This window comes from Tiliqua scincoides, chromosome 1, assembly GCF_035046505.1.
Source record: "Tiliqua scincoides isolate rTilSci1 chromosome 1, rTilSci1.hap2, whole genome shotgun sequence".
NCBI lineage: Eukaryota > Metazoa > Chordata > Lepidosauria > Squamata > Scincidae > Tiliqua > Tiliqua scincoides.
Window position 1 is genome coordinate 285,432,084 of NC_089821.1, and position 21,800 is coordinate 285,453,883.

Here is a 21,800-nt window from a genome sequence, read left to right on the forward strand (position 1 = left end):
AGTCCACCTCCCCAAAGCAGTAGCACGTTCCACTTCCCACCACCAGAATGCAGATGCACTTCCCCAATCCCAGTTCTCCCACTGCCTCCTCCAAACTTTCTGGGCAGGGAGAATACTAGGAGTGGAACCTCTCTGCTCCCAACATCCTCCCTACCATGCCAATGTATAGACAGCCATGTAAGTGACAGTAGCACAGAGGTGACTGCAGTGGCTAATTCCTCCTCTAACTCCAGGTAAGCCGTGCGCTCATCCTCCTCTTACTTGGAGAGTGCACGGCAGTGACCAGGCGAAACAAGCGGTGGCCCAGGAGAGGTGGCAGGCAGGCAGGCACAGGACACTCTCTGTCAGTTTGCTGCCTCTCCCAGCCCGTCACTCAAAGCAGCCGCTCTAGTTAACCCCATGAATGGACTGATCCAATTGCAAAATGTTGGAGCTGTTATGATCTCATGCTTAGAATGTTTAACTTTGCTCAGGGAGAACTGTTGACATTTCAGCCCAGCCATAAACCAACCTAGCAGGTTAGTTAACTTTATATCAATTGTTTGTGTAGGGGGGAGCGGTTCCTTGCCTTGCACCCATTCCAATCTCTCCCCACCTGATCCTACATACTTGCATTCCTGGTGTTCCAATCCTTCTGCTCCCGTGGGCAATGAACAATTGGCTTGCCCATACCTGAACTAACAGAATAAAGCATGGAAAATAAGTAACTGGGTGTGAAAAATTTATGCCAAGTCTAGAGTTTATTCTGTTTAGTAACAATATTCCAAGAATCTAATTGCTGAATTGAGATTTAGTGGTGAGAATTATAAACTTGCTTATCGGAAATAGAGTCTAGTCTCCATGTCAAGCACTCACTCTTTCTCCTGCCTCAGGTGGCCCGAACACTAATGGTTACTAAGATTCCCAAAGAGATCACGGACCCCAACCTTGTCATCAAGCACTTCCAGTAAGTACAACTCACAGTGCTCTCATTCATAAGCATCCCATCTCTCACTCTGCTTGGCACCTAAAGTTCTGCTTCCTGTACTTCCACTAAAGAGGTATGGCAGATGTTTATTAAGAGCAGGGCCTTTTTAGTGGTGGCACTAATCTTGAGAAACACCCTCCTTTAAGGAGGCTTGCCAGGCTCTGACCCTATATCTGCTAAAACTGGGCTTCAGGCTTACCTGATTTGACTTTCTGATTTTCATGCTGTCAAAATTTGTCCTTCTGTTATCTTATTCTTTCTGCCTTGGTAATTGTATTAATATTAGTTAATTGTGTGTTCTGTTGATTTACAAAATGTTGTGAGCTTTTGTGAGCTATTTTTACAAGTGGGATATACGTTTTTTAAATAAATATAGGCTATATGGGTTGTCATCTTTGCCTCTCACTGTATCTCACCCATTGCCTTCCCTTTCCCACCTGCTAATGTTCACTGACTGAAGGCAAATTACTGTGCTCCATTTTTTTTAACAAAAGCAACAAAAAGCACACTAAGGATTAAATGATTAAAATATGCACAAAGTGGCATAAGTAAGGCATCTGCTACCTGGGATCAAAGAGGGTTTTCTAGCCCCCCTCCATGACAAAATCAAATTTAATTAAGTAAATAAATAAATAGTGTGCTTCATATTGGTTCGAAACACTGGGCTGGGGTGACAAGGGACAATTTTGGGAGCGCCGCCACGAGAGACATTAGCACTTCACGTCTGTTGTTGGACACAGAGCAGGTATGGCTGTAGAGGGGGAGGAACGGAGAGGAGAGGCTATGAGAGGGGGTGGATATACTGATGGTATATATCAGATCCCATCTTCCCTTTTGGCAGCCTCCCCACCCCTTTGTTCTCCGTGGACCTGCGCCAGCACTGTAGCTGGCGCAGGTCCACGGAGACCCACTGTGGAACAGGAGGTTTACGGAGATTTAAATCACATTTGGAGCCTCCTGGTTCACTGCCCCCACTGAATACAGTACACTCTTTTTTGATGGAGCTGCACCACTGGGGGGTGGGGAGGATAAGATTGGGCTCTTAGTGATTAAGGGCCCAATCCTATTCAATTTTCCAGTGCCCGTGCAGCTGTGCCAACGGGGCATGCACTGCATCTTGTTGTGGGGCAGCAATCACAGGGGCCTCCTTAAGGCATGGGAACATTTGTTCCTTTATCTTGGGGCTGCATTGTGACTGCACTGGTGCTGGAAAATTGGATAGGATTGGGCCCTAAGGAGGCAGTAGAGCAACTTTTACCAAGGAAGCAGGTCTGTTATGCATAAAGATGTTTTGCCTGCATGTGTCTCTCCTCACAGCGAGGCTTACCCCAGCTGCACAGTGACTGGTGTCCAGTTCTGCTCAGATGTTCGCAAACTGATGAAGCTGGATTCAGAGAGGTGGGTGTTTTGCTGGGATCTGGATTATCTGAGCTCCTTGGTATACTGTGCACCAGTAGTCCAAAATTCTCATGCACAGAGGCAGTGCTAGAGCCTCTTCACAGAATATCAACCCCAAAGAATGTCAACCATCAGGATAAGAGTGACACCACCTTGCGATAAGCTTGTGTGACCTTTTTAACTGTGGCCAATTCTTTGACTGATTCCATATCATCCCTTGAAAATGCAAGTGCTGACATCATAATGCTGGAACGAGCATAATACTCTCAGCCTGCCTTTGTTTACATGTGTCTCCATACACTGAGGCGGTAGCTGAAGAAACTAGAACTGTAGGAAGTTGTCGGGATATAGAGGTCTAGTCCAGTCTGTACACAAGTCAAAGAGACCATATTCAAGTCAAAGCAATCCATATCTTGCAGATGTAGACTTTACTGATCCCCATCTCTTCTTGTGGCACGATATTAACTGAATGTCGCATGCTAATCTGTTAAAGTAGCATGTGTCATTCAGTTAATATAGCGCCACAAGAAGAGATGGCGATCAGTAAGGTTTATATCTACAAGATATGGATTTATGGAATCCTAAACTGTCCAGTTTCAAGAAGATGCTTGCTGCCAGCTGTCATTGCCTCACAGCATGAGTGTATCTTCAAGGCCATTACAATGAGTGACGTGATCATCCAGGCTATATGCAGTAAGATTCTCTTGAGCAGGGGTGCTCAGTACGTCGATCGCGATCTACCAGTCGATCTTGAGACAAAATGAGTCGATCCCGGAGCCCTGTCTCTCCAAACTGGCGCGGGAGAGGCAGCGCTGCTGAGGCAAGGAGCGAGGTGAGCGGCCGGGCCTCTGTGCAGCCCTCCCTGGGGGCACCTTGTTAGAGCCTCAGCTGCAGTCCCTGCGTCGGGGGCTGCTCTTGTAATGCGGGGGCGTTCTGCAGCAGGACTGCCCTCTGCCTGGCCCCCTTTTGTGGAGGCAGAGAGCAGAGGCGAGGCTGGTCTGAGAAGGGGGGGAGGGTGCCTTATTAGAGCCAGAGCCATGTTGGGGGGCTGCTCTTGGGCTGCACTACTGGGGCTGACTCCTGAGTAGACAGGCAGAGCAGCCGCTCTCCTGTCCATGCATCCCTGGGATGAAGTGCCCATGACTCTGCTGGGGCTGACTCCTGAGTAGACAGGCAGAGCAGCCGCTCTCCTGTCCATGCATCCCTGGGATGAAGCCCCCTTGACTCTGCTGGGGCTGACTCCTGAGTAGACAGGCAGAGCAGCCGCTCTCCTGTCCATGCATCCCTGGGATGAAGCGCCCTTGACTCTGCTGGGGCTGACTCCTGAGTAGACAGGCAGAGTAGCTGCTCTCCTGTCCATGCATCCCTGGGATGAAGCCCCCTTGACTCTGCTGGGGCTGACTCCTGAGTAGACAGGCAGAGTAGCTGCTCTCCTGTCCATGCATCCCTGGGATGAAGCCCCCTTGACTCTGCTGGGGCTGACTCCTGAGTAGACAGGCAGAGCAGCCGCTCTCCTGTCCATGCATCCCTGGGATGAAGCGCCCTTGACTCTGCTGGGGCTGACTCCTGAGTAGACAGGCAGAGTAGCTGCTCTCCTGTCCATGCATCCCTGGGATGAAGCCCCCTTGACTCTGCTGGGGCTGACTCCTGAGTAGACAGGCAGAGTAGCTGCTCTCCTGTCCATGCATCCCTGGGATGAAGCCCCCTTGACTCTGCTGGGGCTGACTCCTGAGTAGACAGGCAGAGCAGCTGCTCTCCTGTCCATGCATCCCTGGGATGAAGCCCCGTTGACTCTACTGGGGCTGACTTACCTTTCCCCTGTTTTTGCACTGGTATGTATGGAGATCTGCCCCCCCCCAACTTCCATCTGTTGGTTCTGTGTGCAAGGGGTTTTGCACTGGTCTTACTGTGATGTCTATATAGAGATCTTCCCTCCCCCACACCTTTCCCCTGTTTTTGCACTGGTATGTATGGAGATCTGCCCCCCCCCCACTTGTATTGGAAAGGAGGAAGATCTGGTGAGGGGGTAGATGTGGTGTCAGCAGTGGCCCCTTTAAGGGTCAGGCCTGGGCATCCAGCAGAGTGTGCTGCACAGCTGCAGCCACTTGAAGGCAATAGGGCCCTCAGGGATATAAGAGCACCTGAGGCAGGAAGGGTTTGTGGGTTGTAGAAGGAGTGCAGGTTGACTTTGGAAGCTGACGTTGTGTTGTGCAATATTGGCTTATGCGGTTATGCAAGGTACACCAACATACATTGTACACATAAATGTTATATGTTATGATGGCGCGAACATTGTAAAAAAAACTCTGGTAGATCTCCGGGCCTTGCTGGGTTTCAAAGTAGCTCTCAAGCCAAAAAAAAGTGTGAGCACCCCTGCTCTTGAGTATAATCAGGGGATTTATAATTACAGCAGAGAGACAAGGTGATCCAGCCCATGAATAATGCAACCTTGCTTAACCATCCTTCCTTTTTGAGCTTTCACTAGGAACAGCTTGCACATGCACAAGGCCCATATCTGCATAGCCATAAATGCTAGACACTATTTTTTAAAAATATGAACTGCAAGATTCTGAGGACACTACATGACATCCTTTTTCACTACAGTTACACATGCATAGCATACATATAACCCTGAATGTAAAGAAGAAATTAAATTTTCTCTTTAATTTTGATTTTTGCAGGCGCAAGGCAATGAAGGGGAGACTTTACTTCACCACCAAGGCTCAGAAGGAGGGTAAAATCATGATCAAGATCCACCCCTGTTCCCGTATTTTCTGTTGCCGTATCTGTGGGTTTGAAGAGGTAGGAGGAGGTCACTCGATCACTGATAATTACTGAATGCCTGATATTGGAAAAGGGCATTTTATCATCATCACTCCATTGCTTTGCTTACCTGCCAGCTACCAAACTGAGCTAGAGACAGTCTCTTTCAATCAGGTGAAATGTCTCCTTGTGAAAATAAATGGAAGAAGATCCTGGTGACAAGAACATAAGCCCTGCTGGGTTAGGCCAAGGACCCATCTAGTCCAGCTTCCTGTACCTCACAGTTGCCCACCAGATGCATCAGAGAGCACTCAAGACAACATGATACCTGTATCTTGTTGCCACTCACTTGCATCTGGCAAATAGAAGGGCCTTTTTGAGGTCTGCCACTGAGTTTATGGCAGAACTGAAATTTGAGCTGTGGAGTTGCAGCTTGTGCTTTTAACTGCTACACAACTGATCTTCAGTAGGGGTTAGGGACCATGGCTACAACTTTTTAAATGATTAATTGGTTAGATATGTAGTGCTCAAAGAATGCATCATGACACCTTAGGGCAGGAATTTTCAACCACAGTGTGCCACGAATGGTCCCCAGTGTGCCGCCGGAGTTTGGTGGAGGGTCATTTATTAATAGGACCATTGGGGGATATAAGCCCCCCACCAACAGCATGGTGTGCCTTGTCAATTGTCAAAAACTGATGGTGTGCCTTGACAATTTTAGTACCTTGTCAGTGTGCCATGAGACAAAAAAGGTTGAAAATCATTGCCTTAGGGTGTGCACACAAGGGTGTTGTGGAATGTCCCTGGTCACCCATCCTACCTTTCCCCCAGGTTCTGTTCTCTTGTGAAATTTCACAAGATCTAAAATGGTTGTGCCCAAATCGTGAGACTTGGGTGCTGCCATCTTTGATCACACCAAATCTTGTAAGATTCCACCATCTTGGATCTCATGAGATTTGAGATGATGGAGGCTCCTGATACAACTGAGAAGAAGAGGCCATTGGGGCATTGTGACCCAGGTAAGTTTGGGAACTATTAAGCAAATAAAACCTTTTTTTAATTGACTGAAAAACACCCCAGATTAATTGGGCAACACATTTCTTAACAATCCATTGTTTATTTTGAAGATAAGTACTTATACTTACAAAACCTGCAGCCAAAAAGCCCCACTTTAAAAAAGGCCTTCTAATCTGGCCTTCCCATTCACATCGAAAGGAATGCCTCTTCTAAAAACAAAACATGGTTTTTTCCTTCAAAACTATTGTTTTAGTCATGTGTAAATGTATGTGGCTATAATTTATTAAAATGAATTAGATTAATCTAATAAGATTTCTTTAATCAGATGAAAGTTCTAGTTGGACCCACAATTTGGTTAAAACTGGCAACACTGCACTATTTTCATTCTGATTTTATTTAAAAGCTTGTGGGGTTTTGTTCTTAAAACAAAAAAGACAAAGGAGGGGAGAGAGAAGGTGTTGAAAAATGGGTTCAGTGTTTCAGGCTTGGGGATTAAAGGTGAGTCCTTGGCTGAATATGTACTGTCCTATGGGATGGACTTGTATCACAGGGATTGTGTTTCTGATTTGCATGCAAAGTGTCCCAGGTTCAATCCCTGGCATTTTCTGGTAGGGATGGAAAAAATCCCTGTTTGGAACTGTTACAGTATGTGCCCCATACAGTAAGGCAATTTGGTGTCTGGATAAGGCAGGCTTAGCAGACTGCTGTTGTATGTAAGCAAATGTAAGCAGACAGACAGACAGACAGACAATGGGGCAGACAATGTCAGACAATGGGGCAAGGGCCAATCAGGGCAAAGTGCTGAGTCATTGCACAGAACAAGGAGAGATGGGAAAAGCTGATGTAATCCCTGCCCAGGGTGATGCAATGACATTCCTCAGTGATGAGGTCATGGTGTTTCCCATTGGCTGACAGGAGTATAAATGTCCAACCAGCACACTCCACTCTGTGGGTTGTAGGAGTGAGTTGCTGCACGAATCTCTGCTGGACTGATACCTGATTTGCTGACTATTTGAACTGTTTGCTGGACTGCCTCTGCTTGCTGATTTCTGGAACTGCCTTCTACTTGTAAATATTGCCTGTAAATGGACTCTGGTGCTGGATCTTCCCTGAGTCTTGCCTCCTTTTTTGGCGTTCTTCCCTGTGCTCTGAGCACCACATGCTGCAGCTGCCAGTTTGCGCTTCTGCTATCTCTGTGTTTTGCCCATTATCTCCAACAGGAACTGTGGCGACCTGCCCCCAGGCAACATGTAGACACCACTGAGCTAGATGGACCACTAGTCTGACTCACTGTATAGGACTTACAATATTCCAGCAAGCTCTGGCTACATGGTGCTGGCTGGGGAACATTTTGAGAGATGAACTATAAAGATGCCTTATACTTGAGTCCATACCACAGGTTTGAATAACTATCTGCTTGGTGCTGACACCTGTGTTTTAATTTTCCAAATAGCAGCTGCAGGGCACCCCAAATTTGGATTGGGACAGCAGCATGGGAGGCAGGCCTCTAACCCACTCCCCTCCCACGGTCCTTGCTCAGATCTCACTCCCTCTAGCTGCTGTTTGCCCCAGGAGAGACAAATAGGAGAAGCAAACACCAATGGGAGCTTTACCCCTTGGAGAGATAACCATGGGATGGCCACATCTAGACCACAGTGGGAGCAAAGCTTTAAAGTTCCTGCACATCGTAATCCTGACCTTTTTTGGCCCTGTATATCTGCTATTTAGAGAGCAAAAAATATGCACATCGGCCATAAGCGTGTGCTTGACATGACATGCAGTTTGCCCCAAAGTGTACAGCATCTTCATTCTGGAAACCAGCCTCAACCAGCACCTTCTAGAGGTCTCACTGGAATACTGCAAGTCCTGTATAATCTGGGCAGTTGTTGCTGAGATTACTGTCTCCTTGACATAGTTATTGCTATTCTTTTTTCAAGTGGTGTCTGCCTAAAGGGGCTATGACATAGTTACTCTCATTTGCACATATGCACCTTCTTCTGAGAGCTGACTCATTCCAACTGCGATTTCTGGGTTAGAATGGAGCAGTAGATGAACCTTTGTCTGACACCAGTATTATTCTGGTCTGGCCTCTAGGTGTTATACTTCTACTGGTATATGACTGAGCAAATAGTTTTAATCCCAAGATAAAAATCTCTAGGTTAAACAGATGTCTGTGTCATTCACACTGCCTCCCACACTGCTGGGAGTTTTGGGAAACCGGCAATTAATGCAGCCTTTGGAGAATAAATGAGGGCAGAAGACCTTGAACTTAATTCAACATTAGCTGTTGCTTTTCATAGCATATGATGAAATAAGTTATTTTCATTTTTCCTGGTAGGTGGATGCTGAGCAGTACTATGGGGAGCTAGAGGAGAAATTGACCGATGAGTTCAATGCCGAACGCAGTCGGATTACACTCAAGTGCCTCGACATGGCTTTTGTCACGTTCCAGGATGAAAGGATGACAGCCACGTGAGTGTCCTGTACTAGCAATCCTTCTCTAGCAGTCAGCATGTAACGATAGGGCTTAAACTTAGTCCTTCCAGACAGGCCCAGCTTAAACCCAGAAACCAACCTGTTGCATGTAGCATGCAGGCTTGCACATGCATGTGACGCACACACACAAACACTCCTGATGCCACCCCCACCACCTCTTCTGTCACTGCAGCTTATTCTTAACTAGTCCTCCCACTTCCTAGATTGGATAATGAAGACTGGGTACCCAGTGAAGATTGGGTAGAGCAGACAAGAGGAGCCTCTCTGTTCCTTGCATCCTCCCCATTCGTCCAAGGATGACATGAGAACGTGATAGGGCAGTAGCCGCCGGGTGGGATGTTCAGGCAGGGAGGTGGTAGATAAGCACATGATGCAGGCACCCCCCCCCCCGTCAGTTTGCTGTCTCCTCTGGCCTGCCACTGGAAGCAGCTGCCTCACCCAACCACATGGCTTCTGCTCCCACTTCTGCTCCCAGATCCCCCTATTCTGTGACGTTAACAGCCCAGTCCTAACCCATTTTCCAGCACTGACACAGCCACAGTGCAGTGCAAGACAAAGGGACAATCGCTCCCTCACCTTGAGGAGGCTTCTATGACTGTCGTTGTCCTGTCCCATCCCCCCCACTGCAGGATGCAGCACACGCCCCATTGGCATGTCTGCATAGGTGCTGGAAAGTTAGTTAAGATTGGGCTGCAAATATTGTTAGAACTCAAAAGAAAAACATACTTTGTTCTAGGAAGGTTTGGTGAATCTCTTTTGGTTCACACTCTAGATCTGATGTGCCATCTGAAACCAAGAAAATGGAATTATCTTCTCTTTAAATGCCTGCGTTCAGTGATCTGCCTAGCAATGCAGTCCTAAGCACACCTGCTCAGAAGATGTGCTTTACTCTCTAGCAAATATGTTTAGAATTGTAAGGTCATTTCATTCAACTGCTGTTTGAATTGTGACATGAGTTATGTGCATACCCAGTTCTCTTCTTCTAGTCAGGGCAGGCCCAATGCTGGCTAGCACCTGAGGCAATGTGCCAAATGCTGTCGCTTCATACTGGGTGATGTGCTTCACCTTCTGCTTCCTGGATTGGAAAAGGAAGAAGATGGAGCAGAAAACGAAGTGTGGAGGAAAGGCGAGTTTCTGATGCCCTCGACTGGGGGTGCCAAACCCCAGCCTGGGGGCCATTTGCGGCCCTTGAGGACCCCCAATCCAGCCCGCAGGAGCCCTCAGTCTCCAATGAGCCTCTGGCCAACTAGAGACTTGCTGGAGCCCATGCTAGTCCGTTGCAACTGCTCTCAGCGTGAGGGCCAACTGTTTGACCTCTCATGCAAGCTGTGGGCCGAGAGCTCCCTCCGCTGCTTGTTGTTTCACTTATGTGAAGCAGCAGTGACAGCAAAGGAAAGGCCAGCCTTGCTTTGCACAAGGCCTTTTATAGGCCTTAAGCTATCGTGAGACATTCTTCTATTCATATAAGTTCCATCTCTAATATATTCATTTATGAAAAATTTATGTAAATTTATTCAAAATTTTAAATGCAAATTAATTCTTTTTTTCCCGGCCCCCGACACAGTGTCAGAGAGATGATGTGGCCCTCCTACCAAAAAGTTTGGATACTCCTGCCCTAGGCCAATCTCTCTTCTGCTCTATCCCCTCTTCCTTATCCAGTCCAGGGAGTGAGGTCCAGGGAGTGAGAGGACAAGCAGTGGAGTTAAGTGGACAGAGATGAGCACCACTCCAACAGTCTGCTGCCTAGGCAACCAGCCTCATGGATAGACCAGCCTCATCTCTAAGAAATTCTTTGTCCATGTGGATTACTTCATATGCAACTGCCTTATTTTAACTCACCGCTATTTGGTCCTTCTAGCTTGTATCGTCTATGCAGACTAGCAGCATTTCTTGCAGAGAGGTCTTAGCCAGTCCTACTTGGGGATACTTGAAATTGAATCTGGGGCCTTCTGTGTGGAAAGCTGATGCTCTATCACTGGGCTATGGGCTGACATATATGCTTGTCTTAAAACAGTGGGCTGGATAAGATCACCTTTACAAAGTTTCTTCCTGCACAATGATTCAGTACATGGAGGCAAGCTGAACCACCTTGCTCTAACTCCTGCCTCTTCTCCTCTTACCCAGAATTCTGAAGGATTACAGCCGCATCCGCTGTCGAAAGCATCCACAACAGTCTTCTGTTACTACAGTGGTGAAGTCTCATTGCTGGGGTGTCAGCTATGCCCCTGCGCCCAATGACCTCATCTGGTAAATTCTCCTACTTTTGCTAGTTTGCTTTTCTGGCAGCACCAGGACACGGAGCAACTTCCAAATGTTGAAATATTAAATTGTCCTGTTGAATATTGGGGTGTGCCAAGGGCTGTAAATACTTCTTCCAATGCTAAGCAGTGACACCAGCCAGGAGAAAGGAAAATCTCATGAAGATGCATGAGATTCTGGTCATACATGCTTTGGCCTTGTTCAGACAATGCTAAACCGTAGTTTGATGCTATGAGAATGAGCCTCTGTGAGCCATGGACTCACAAGCTCTCCTCCTGACCCAAGTGAGAGAAGATTTAAAGCCTCCATTTTTACTTTAGCATAAACCCCAGTTCCACAATATGTACAAGATGCACATATTGTGTTGTGGTTTGTTCTGACTACAGTTAGTTAACAAGCTGTAATATCAAACCATGGTTTTATCCTGGTTTGTTTTCTCTAACTGTAATTAAAATAAACCACAGTTCCCTGAGCTTTTAAGTTGCGTGGAACTGCAGTTTGTTCAAAAGTGAAAGTAGCTTTAAATCCCCTTCTCTTGCATGCATGAGAGGAGGGGGGAGTGTGTAAACCCACAGTTCACTGCCACTTTTTGGTATTAAACTCTGATTTCGCATTCCATCTAAACTGGACCTTTCATGGGACTGGAATTCTCAGAATCACCTTCCCAGGATGCCATATTGCCATTTTAGGGCCCCCTTCAGGATTAATGTATCATTTCTTTCAGAATAATTAAGTAAAACTATAGCACAATCTGCTGACTCTGGTTACTGCCCTTCAAATGTACTCGTAGACACAAAAATTTATTAGTGGCATGGAAAGGTTCTGGAGGATACATAAGCAGTTGTTAGTAGCAACCTGATTACTTCTGGGATGACCTTTTAGCAACCACATCTGACTGAAGTGAGCATTTTCTTGTGGACACTTCCAGATGTCAGGATTCAGGGCTGATGGACATGTTGATGTGTCCATGTGGCATGTCCACAAAGCCAGTGATCTGTCAACCAGTTTTATCTGAAATGTCCATTTCAGCAGCAGGCATCTAGTTCCATTATTGTGTGAAAGAATATAAATCTCTGCTGTGTGCACAGTGAGTGGAATTATAGCCCTATCTGTATAAATCTCAAATTCCAAAGCCCAATGTGTTAGTATTCTGAAATGGGATCTCTCTATCGTTAAAGGGCACTGCTGCTTTCGCTGCATGCCACACCCTGCATGTGCTTTCTTTCTTGTAGGGAGAATTTATCTGTCCACGGCGTATCATGGTGGATGCGATTTATCCTACTCAACATCTGCCTCTTCATCCTCCTCTTCTTCCTCACCACGCCCGCCATCATTGTCAACACCATGGACAGGTTCAACGTTACACGGCCGGTGGAGAGCCTGAAGGTGCTCAACCCTTCTGTGGGTTCTACCTGATGGGCACCAAAGCCTGGCTATGGGGAGATGACAACCCACTCCCCACCTCTCTGGGCTTGCCCATTCCATGCTCATACTCCAAAATAGAGGAGTGCCTGTCAGTACATTGGGCAAGGAGCCTCAGCACCATCATGCGCAGGAACCAAGACAGAGAATGTGTAGGGTTTATTATAAAAATGTAAGAAGAGGCCTTTGGCTCAGACCAAATGTCTATCTAGTACAGAATCTTGCTTCCCACAATGGATAATCAGGTACCTCTGGGACGCTCATAAGCAGAAGGTGAAGGCTGTCCCATGTTTAATCCCCAGGAATTGGTATTCACTGGCATAATGCCTCTGAACCTTAAGATACCATATCTTCATCTTCATCTTTCATATGCAAATATGTTCCGACACTGAATGTGTTGTTGCATTGAAGGAGGAATGGTGTAGGTGATCTTCTGATGTATAGATAAGAACAGCTGTGGCCAAAATCAGATCTGCCATTTGGCCTTGATCTTTGAATTGGCCTCTACCCAACTATGCATCCAGTGTCAGAATGAGCAGAGTTGGGTCACAGGGTGTGGATAACCATCTCGAGAAATGTGTATGCTTCTTAGTCACAATTCCAGGGGGTTGCATGGAGAGACGTTATTAGAATTCCAGAAACAGCCTTGAGCTTAATTCCTGGTCTTTCTTACCCCCCCAGAACCCGATTGTCACCCAGTTCTTCCCCACCCTGCTGCTCTGGGCCTTCTCTGTGTTCCTTCCTTTCATTGTGTACTACTCGGCTTTCTTTGAGTCACACTGGACAAGGTAATTCATATCCATATACCCCTATCCTTTAAATGATTTTAAAATAGCAAAACCACTGCATATCTCACTGTTGCCATTAGGTTTGGTCCTAGCAGTGGATTTTCAGCCTTGCCCATATCATCTAGGGATGTATTTGACCACAGCAATTGATACACAAGGTGATATACTTAACAAAACATTGAGAATCTGTTTTTTAAATATTTTGTGAGGCATATTTCAAGTCACAGTTAAAAAAGAAAACTTGCAACTGAGAATGGGCTAAATCTATGGGACATTTTCCTTCTTACTTTATGTCAACTTTTAAATGGTCTCCCAAAAAATGCTAATTTTGCAAAAAAAAATTTGTGAGACCAAAATTAAGCATTTCAATAAATACATGCAAATGTGCTGTCTTTCCATGATATCTTCCAATGCTTTAGAATAAACAATATCTGATTGCTAAGGGCAAGAGAGCTGGTTGTAGAATTTCAAATGTTTCACTACAGAACTTTAGCCTTGCTCCTTCTTCTGTTGTGTTGCTGATTTCTCCCTCAATGGGTAAACCAATGTTTGTTTCCTTCAGGTCAACTGAAAATCAGATCACAATGCACAAGTGTTACTTTTTCCTGGTATTTATGGTTATCGTCTTGCCCTCACTTGGACTGACCAGGTACAATCCCTTTTCAGCCAGTTTACACCCTATTTTGCAGCCCTTCCATCTTTAGAGGTGCTAGGAGGCAAATCATATTGGAGGATGGAGCTAGCAAGACTTTGGGCCCAATCCTATCCAATTTTCCAGTGCCAGTGGGGCATGCACTTCATCCTGTGGTGGGGAGGCAGACACCCCACCACATGTAATTCCCTTACTTTGGGGCTGCATTGTGGCTGCACCGGTGCTGGAAAGTTGGATAGGATTGGGCCCTTTCTCAGCTACATAAATCATTAGCAGACTCTCATAGTGGGATCCTCTTTAGGATGGATGTACTTAACAGGATTTGCTCAGTGAACAGCTTTCCAGATGAGCCACTGATGTCACTTTCAGTACAATGAGAGGTATTTTTTACAACCTCCACTCTCCACACAATCCTGTCTTGCATTAAAGGTTCTGTAATCACCCCAGGCAACAACCTGAGAAAGAAGATACAGTCTAAGGCCATTTTTCTGGCTTGTCTTTGGATGACAGAGATGCTCCTGCCATCAGGCTCTGGATGTTTTTCTTTCATCTACTTAGAACCATGTTTTGGTTCAGCTCCTGTTCTTTGTTCTTCTTTCGCAGTTTGGATCTCTTCTTCCGTTGGCTCTTTGATACCTCCTTTGTGGATAAGGCAGACATAAAGTTTCAGTGAGTATGGTTTGACACAATATGTGCATGTATAAGATGGTTCATGAGTGGCAGGGGTATCTCTGCTTATATGTATAGAACTAGTATATAGGAGGGACATGATGCACTCTTATGGCCTTGAATCTCAAGGAGAAAATTTGAAAGGGCCCATCTCTACCCTTGTGCTCAGCACATATACTTCTCTCTCTGGGCAGGTGTGTCTTCCTCCCTGATAATGGCGCTTTCTTTGTCAATTACGTCATTACTTCCAGCCTAATTGGGACAGCTATGGAACTGCTACGCATCCCTGGACTCATTGTCTATGCGACCCGACTCTGCTTTGCCAAGTCTGAACCAGAGCGACTCCATATCAAGCGGGTTTGTGATTCCATTGCCTTTGGAGAGGACTCCCATTGATCAGGGGCTGGGGATCCTTGTTGAGTCAGAGTCTTGCAGAATTATGTTTGGCACAATGAGAGAAGGCTTAACCACGGTTAGCACACACCATGGTTTTTTGCTAGTTTAGTTAATCCTAGTTAAGATTCCAAATATTCAGTGAGACCATGGATCCATACAGAGGGCATGTGTAGAAAGACACTAGCAAGATTTGTCTGTCACCTTACAAGCAAGAGACAAGGGAGTTGTCTGAACCATGGTTTGCTCAGAGCAGTGGCTTAACCTTTGTTAACACAAGCCAGTTTGCAAGCTGTGGTTTCAAATGTGGCCAGTCTTAACTATGATTTAGTTACAACACAACCTTATGTGTGTCTGTGCAGAAGTCTCATTGAGTTCAGTGGAACCTACTCCCTGGATTGCAGCCTTGTTCATAATACTTCACCATAATTAAAGAAAACAAGATATGGTTATGTTATGCCTGTGTCTTAGAGTACTGTCCTCAGTATTCCTGGACCTCAGTATTCTTGTAACTCACTTCACAATGAAGTTGAAGACAATAGAATAAATATGCTACAGTTTGTACTCACGTGGATGGCAAAAATCGCATTCAAGAAAATACATTTAAAAAACAATGTCCTTTTGCTCAGTGTTTCAAAAACAGCCTTGCTGACATTTGTAATGCATCAGGCAGACAGTCTCTCTCCAGGTGCTTAGAAAGGCTTCACTCCAAGGCAGCAATCCCTCCCTCCACCAGTAGTTCCAGTGCTGCGGGGGGGGGGGGGGGGAGGGATGGAGGAGGTGGTAATCACTGCCATTTAGCAGTCTTTCTTTTACATGCTCAGGGGGAAGGGAGGGGTCGAGTGAAGCTGTTCTAAGTGCAGGGGGAGAGAGAGAATGATTGATGGATTGTCAGCTGGTTTCCCTCTCTTGCATTAAGGAGGCTATTGTTAAAGGACTTTCCCCCTTTAATTTAAAGGGCCCTTCTGCAGGTAAAAAATCCATGGATAATTGGGTTACGCCTGTACTCTGTTTTCCTCAGAATCAAGCTTACGAATTCCAGTTTGGATTGGAATATGCCTGGACCTGCTGCATTTTTGCCGTTGTCATGACCTATAGCATCACCTGCCCAATTATTGTCCCCTTTGGTATGTATACATGTTGGTCTCCAAAAATATCTGCCCTTGTCCTTGGCAATTACTGCTGAGCCAAGACCTTAATAACCCATTATCATCAGAGGCAGCTCTTTTGAGGGTAGCAGGATATTAATACAAAGAAAGACTTGGAGATCAGCCACTATACCTATGATATGGCCTAATACAGAACTTGGGGAACTGAATTTGTGCCATTCTGGAGAGCATGAGATGCGGCCCTTATACCTATGATGTGGCCTACTTCAGAGTCATACTATTAGTCCATACAGCCCAGGTGGCAGCAGCACTCCAATGTCTCAGACAAAGAACTCTCCCAAATCCCGAGGCCCTTCTAGCTGAAGATGCTGGGGATTAAACTTGGGGATCTTCTACATGCAAAGCAAGTGCTCCAATGCTGAGCTATGGCCCTTCTCCCTCAGCTCCTCTACCACTAAATTTAATTGAACTGCAGCGTCCGTCTCCTATTCATCATAACTGCTGATGTCTCTTCTGCATGACCATTGTCTTCCTTTCCCACCCTTCCAATCTCTCTGTGCAGGCTTGCTATATATGTTGCTGAAGCATATGGTGGATCGATACAACATTTACTATGTGTATATCCCCACCAAGCTGAACCAGCGCATCCACTCAGCAGCTGTAAGCCAGGTGGTGTCGGCTCCCATCCTATGCATGTTCTGGCTGCTTTTCTTCTCTGTTCTCCGTCTAGGTAAGCAAGGGTGGTTGTTTTTGTTCACAGCCTTCTGCAGAGCAAGAGATATAAGCCTGCATTTCCTACATTCATGTCCAACAGAGTGCACTACACCCTTCTGGATCTTCAAGACAAAGGCAACCTGCAATGGACAGTTCACGGCTAGCATGCTGTGCTGTTCAAGAAATATTTTAGTTTCCTGAGTGCAAAGAAAACAGGGTCAACATAGCTGCTGAGAAGAACAGAAGCATATGTAACTCCTGCTTCTAATGTCAATGTTTAGACTTGGAGACTCATAGTCTTCTTCAGCATATACACAAGGGTGTGGATGAGATCTTCTAGTTCCCACTTCAAAGTGCACCCTGTTAGAAAAGGGGATTCAGGAGTGAGTTGTGCTTCTATGATCCCTGCTTTTCTGGAGCAACTGAGGCTGCAATCCTCACTTACCTGGGAGTAAGCCCCATTGATTATTATGGGGCTTACTTCTGAGTAGACCTGCATAGAATTGGGCAGTAAATCACTTTGGAGGCAGGAACTATCTGGAGCAGCAAATTTCAGCTACTGTGCTGCGGCACATTGGTGTACCACAAGTGGTCTGCAGGGAATACAGGATACAGGTATTTTGTTGTCTTATGTACTGTCTGAGTCATCTGTTAGGCCACTGTTGAGATACAGGAAGCTGAACTAAGTAGGCCTTTGGACTGATCCAGCAGGGAATGCCTCATCAAAGATAGAATCTCAAAACACATAGACAAACAGGCCTTGCTGAGGGAGAATCAGATGGCTTCTGTAAGGGCAAGTCTTGCCTCACAAACCTTTTAGAATTCTTTGAAAAGGTCAACAGGCATGTGGATGCAGGAGAACCTGTGGGCATTCAACATGGTCCCTCACCAGAGGCTACTGAAAAAAACTCCACAGTCAGGGAATTAGAGGGCAGGTCCTCTCCTGGACTGAGACCTGGTTGAAGACCAGGAAACAGAGAGTGGGTGTCAATGAGCAATTTTCACAATGGAGAGATGTGAAAAGTGGTGTGCCCCAAGGATCTGTCCTGGGACAGGTGCTTTTCAACCTCTTCATAAATGACCTGGAGACAGGGATGAGCAGTGAGGTGGCTAAGTTTGCAGATGACACCAAACTTTTCCAAGTGGTGAAGACCAGATATGATTGTGAGGAGCTCCGGAAGGATCTCTCCAAACTGGCAGAATGGGCAGCAAAATGGCAGGTGCGTTTCAATGTAAGTAAGTGTAAAGTCATGCACATTGGTGCAAAAAATCAAAACTTCACATATAGGCTAACGGGTTCTGAGCTGTCTGTGACAGATCAGGAGAAAGTTCTTGGGGTGGTGGTGGACAGGTTGATGAAAGTGTCGACCCAATGTGCGGCGGCAGTGAAGAAGGCCAATTATATGCTTGGGGACATTAGAAAAGGTCTTGAGAATAAAACGGCTAATATTATAATGCTGTTGTACAAAAATGATGGTAAGGCCACACCTGGAGTATCGTGTCCAGTTCTGGTCGCCACATCTCAAAAAGGACATAGTGGAAATGGAAAAGATGCAAAAGAGAGCGACTAAGATGATTACTGGGCTGGGGCACCTTCCTTATGAGGAAAGGCTACGGCATTTGGGCCTCTTCAGCCTAGAAAAGAGACGCCTGAGGGGGGACATGATTGAGACATACAAAATGATGCATGGGAAGGATGAAGTGGATAGAGAGGTGCTCTTTACACTCTCACATAACACCAGAACCAGGGGACATCCACTAAAATTGTGTGTTGGGAGGGTTAGGACAGACAAAAGAAAATATTTCTTTACTCAGTGTGTGGTTGGTCTGTGGAACTCCTTGCCGCAGGATGTGGTAACAGGATGTGGTAACAGCCTGGATGCCTTTAAAAGGGGATTGGACAAATTTCTGGAGGAAAAATCCATTACGGGGTACAAGCCATGATGTGTATGCACAACCTCCTGATTTTAGAAATGGGCTATGTCAGAATGCCAATGCAAGGGAGGGCACCAGGATGCAGTTCTCTTGTTGTCTTGTGTGCTCCCTGGGGCATTTGGTGGGCCGCTGTGAGATACAGGAAGCTGGACTAGATGGGCCTGATGTGCGGCTGATTATGGCCTGATCCAGTGGGGCTGTTATGTTCTTATGACTCTCTATGTTCTTGGGTGCCATGGAAATTTGGGGGAGCATTATATATTGGTATATATCATATATACTATATAATATATTAGTAGGGTCATTGGGGGATGTAAGCGCCTAGCTGGCAGTGCAGTGTGCCATATCAATTGTAAAAAACAGATAAGAACATAAGAAGACCCCACTGGTTCAGGCCCAGGACCCTGTAGTCCAGCTACAGTCCAGCTTCCTGTATCTCATAGCAGCCCACCAGATGCTTCAAAAGCACATACAAGATCACAAGATACTTGCATCTCGCTGCCACCTCCCTGCATCTAGCATTCTATTTACACTCACACACCCCAGCAAAGACACCAGATTGCAATTGGGTTTAACTTGTGCTACTTTATTAAACACAGTGACTAATTTTTAATACATGAAACCTACTGAATATACCTTCACTCCCTCACCAGTCTGGGGTAGGGGAAAACACTGCCACCTATGGCCAATTCAGATGGCAGAAAAAAATTCCTACCCCGCCATCATAATGAATGACCAGCTAATCTCAGTCTGTACATACCCTTCATAGCTTGGAATCTGTGAATGAGCTTTCCCTCCAGAAATCTGTCTAATCCTTTTTTTAACGGCATCTAAGCTGGAAGCTATCACCACATTCTGAGGCAAGGAGTTCCACAGACTAATTACATGCTGGGTAAAGAAATATTTCCTTTTGTCTGTTCAAACTCCCAACACTCAATGTTAGTGTATGTTTCCTGGTTCTGGTGTTGTGTGAGAGGGAAAAGAGCATCCTGCTATCCACTCTATCCATCCCCTGAATAATTTTGTATGTCTCAATCATGTCTCTCCCCCCCCCCTTCTAACCTGAAGAGCCTCAAGCTCTGCAGCCTTTCCTCATAAGGGAGGTGCCCTAGTCCAAACACACTGGTGGTGTGCCTTGACAATTTTAGTGCATTTTCAGTGTGCCATGAGAGGAAAAAGGTTTAAAATCACTGATCTGGAGAAGGAACCTCCATTGCTCATTAATTCACCAGTTTTAGAACAGTACAGTAGTCATGACTGGTTAGATCTGAGGCAGATTTGAACAAGTACATACATTTGTTTGAAGCAGGAAGTACTGACTGTGTGGGTCTATTGACCATTCCCTGATTGGGCATTATTGGGAACAGAGACCATCACTAGCTTTGAGAGTGCTGATCAATAACACCTAAGTGAGCCAGATATGAGAAGACTTGCAACTAATACTGTGAGCATTTTAGACTCTCAGATTTAAGGCTACTTGAGCCCAAATCCTAACCAACTTTCCAGCACTTATAGCTGTGCTAGTGGGGCATGTACTGCATCCTGCAGTTGGGGGGCAGTCATAGAGGCCTCCTCAAAGTAAGGGAATCTTGTTCTCTTGCCTCTGTGTTGGAAAGTTGCTTAGGATTGCACCCTTAGACTAATAGGCAGAGGAGTCAATGGAGTTTACCGTAGTTTTCTTTTGCTATTTCTTTTTTGTAGGTCCTGTGCACCCCATCACTCTATTCACTTGTGTAGTCCTTCTCGCCTGCATCCTTGTTTCCTTCTTTGGCCTATGTGTGAAGAGGCTTCAGCCAAGGAAACCCTCCAGTTACCAGGTAAGAGAATGAGAACCTTCCCAATTCTCCTGTATGCCACTGAATCTGTTTTATTACCATCTGTCACTTAGATCTGCATGACTTGGGCACTAAGAGCCAGATTCCACATGAAGACACACTTATACCCTTCACCAATAAGGCAAATCCCAGATCCACTTGTCTGATATGGGTGTGTGTTTTAGTCTTTCACCAAAAAAGGGAAACCCAGTCTTGACCAATAAACTAGTGGAAAATATGAACGTTATATGCCCTACTGAAGTTTATTCTGCAAGACTTCCAATTCTGACACTGAGCTGATCAATCTTGCATTCAAGGAGCTTCATATCTCATACAATTTGTGAAAAAGCCTTGTTTGGAAATGCCAAACAGGCCAAAAAGAAATTACCAAAGTGTTCAAAAACTCAGATAAATTACAGTATAAACTATCAACAAGACTGACATATATTTGCCACTATTGGGTTTTCTTTCCTTTGTAATTTCTCAAATGTTTGGGGTAACCTTTCCTCTTTTGGGGGGGGGGGAAGGGAGATTATTCTTCTAATATTACATTTTTTACAGTTTATAAGACACAACATGGAGTTATGCAACTAATTTTAACTGCCTTCCTCACATTTCAAGTAGTAAATTGGCCTTGTATTCCTGGGGGGGGGGGAGGGAAGCTAGAGGAAAACATGATGTTCAGGCTGTGGTGACAAGCATGTTGGCTTCTCTATTGATTACCCTGTTATCCCAGCCTTCATCCAAAGAGATTACAGCAGCAGTCATGAATATGGTCCAGCACCACCCCTGTTTTGTTCTCAAACTTGCAGCTTGACCCTAACCTCCACCAGCCTGTGTGATACAGTGGTGCCGACTGAGCATGCCCTACATGCTGGGGGGGGGGGTTAACCAGATGGGTCTGGAGAGGTAAAAATCTTACCTCCCTGTAAGCCACCTAGTTACCAGTGGGTCTCCTGAGACCAACTATTTAGCTGGTGTATGTCCAAAGAGTCTCTAGGCATGTCAGCCTAGGAAAGGGGAGATAGAATCTTGGCATACACCATTGTCACCAAAATCCATCCCCTTCTGCCCCTAAACCACCCCCAGTTTGACCCACTCCCCACCCAAACCACCCCTGCCACCACCTAACCTGCTCTGGCACAGGGTGGGTGAACCAATGGTGTGCATGTGGGATGCCTCCAGCTGGCAGCACTGGTAGTCCTGCAACTCATGACAGTTTTTATGATGTCAGCTTGGGACTTATAGCAGCAGATCGTGAAGTAGGCCCTAAACAGGATTAGGTCAAAACCCTGTGAAGTGAGTTAGGCTGACTAACCCAATACCATCCAGTGAGCTTCATGGATCAGTGAGGATATGAACTTGTGTCTTCCTGGTCTAAGAGCCAAACACAGTGATATGTCT

The 21,800-nt window shown here is 45.8% G+C and overlaps 1 protein-coding gene across 8 annotated transcripts in view; it reads left to right on the forward strand.

Moving 5' to 3' along the window:
• The window catches only part of TMEM63C (transmembrane protein 63C), a 98,909-nt gene that overhangs the window by 72,648 nt on the left and 4,461 nt on the right, over positions 1-21,800 (forward strand). For all 8 annotated transcript variants that reach the window (XM_066627685.1, XM_066627666.1, XM_066627676.1 and 5 more), the window contains 13 exons: positions 873-946; positions 2,285-2,365; positions 5,047-5,167; positions 8,484-8,617; positions 10,766-10,888; positions 12,133-12,286; positions 13,004-13,110; positions 13,673-13,759; positions 14,366-14,431; positions 14,626-14,788; positions 15,846-15,951; positions 16,496-16,663; positions 20,284-20,399. In XM_066627685.1, coding sequence (XP_066483782.1) covers positions 873-946; positions 2,285-2,365; positions 5,047-5,167; positions 8,484-8,617; positions 10,766-10,888; positions 12,133-12,286; positions 13,004-13,110; positions 13,673-13,759; positions 14,366-14,431; positions 14,626-14,788; positions 15,846-15,951; positions 16,496-16,663; positions 20,284-20,399 — 1,500 coding nt within the window. The remainder of the gene's footprint in view (positions 1-872; positions 947-2,284; positions 2,366-5,046; positions 5,168-8,483; positions 8,618-10,765; positions 10,889-12,132; positions 12,287-13,003; positions 13,111-13,672; positions 13,760-14,365; positions 14,432-14,625; positions 14,789-15,845; positions 15,952-16,495; positions 16,664-20,283; positions 20,400-21,800) is intronic.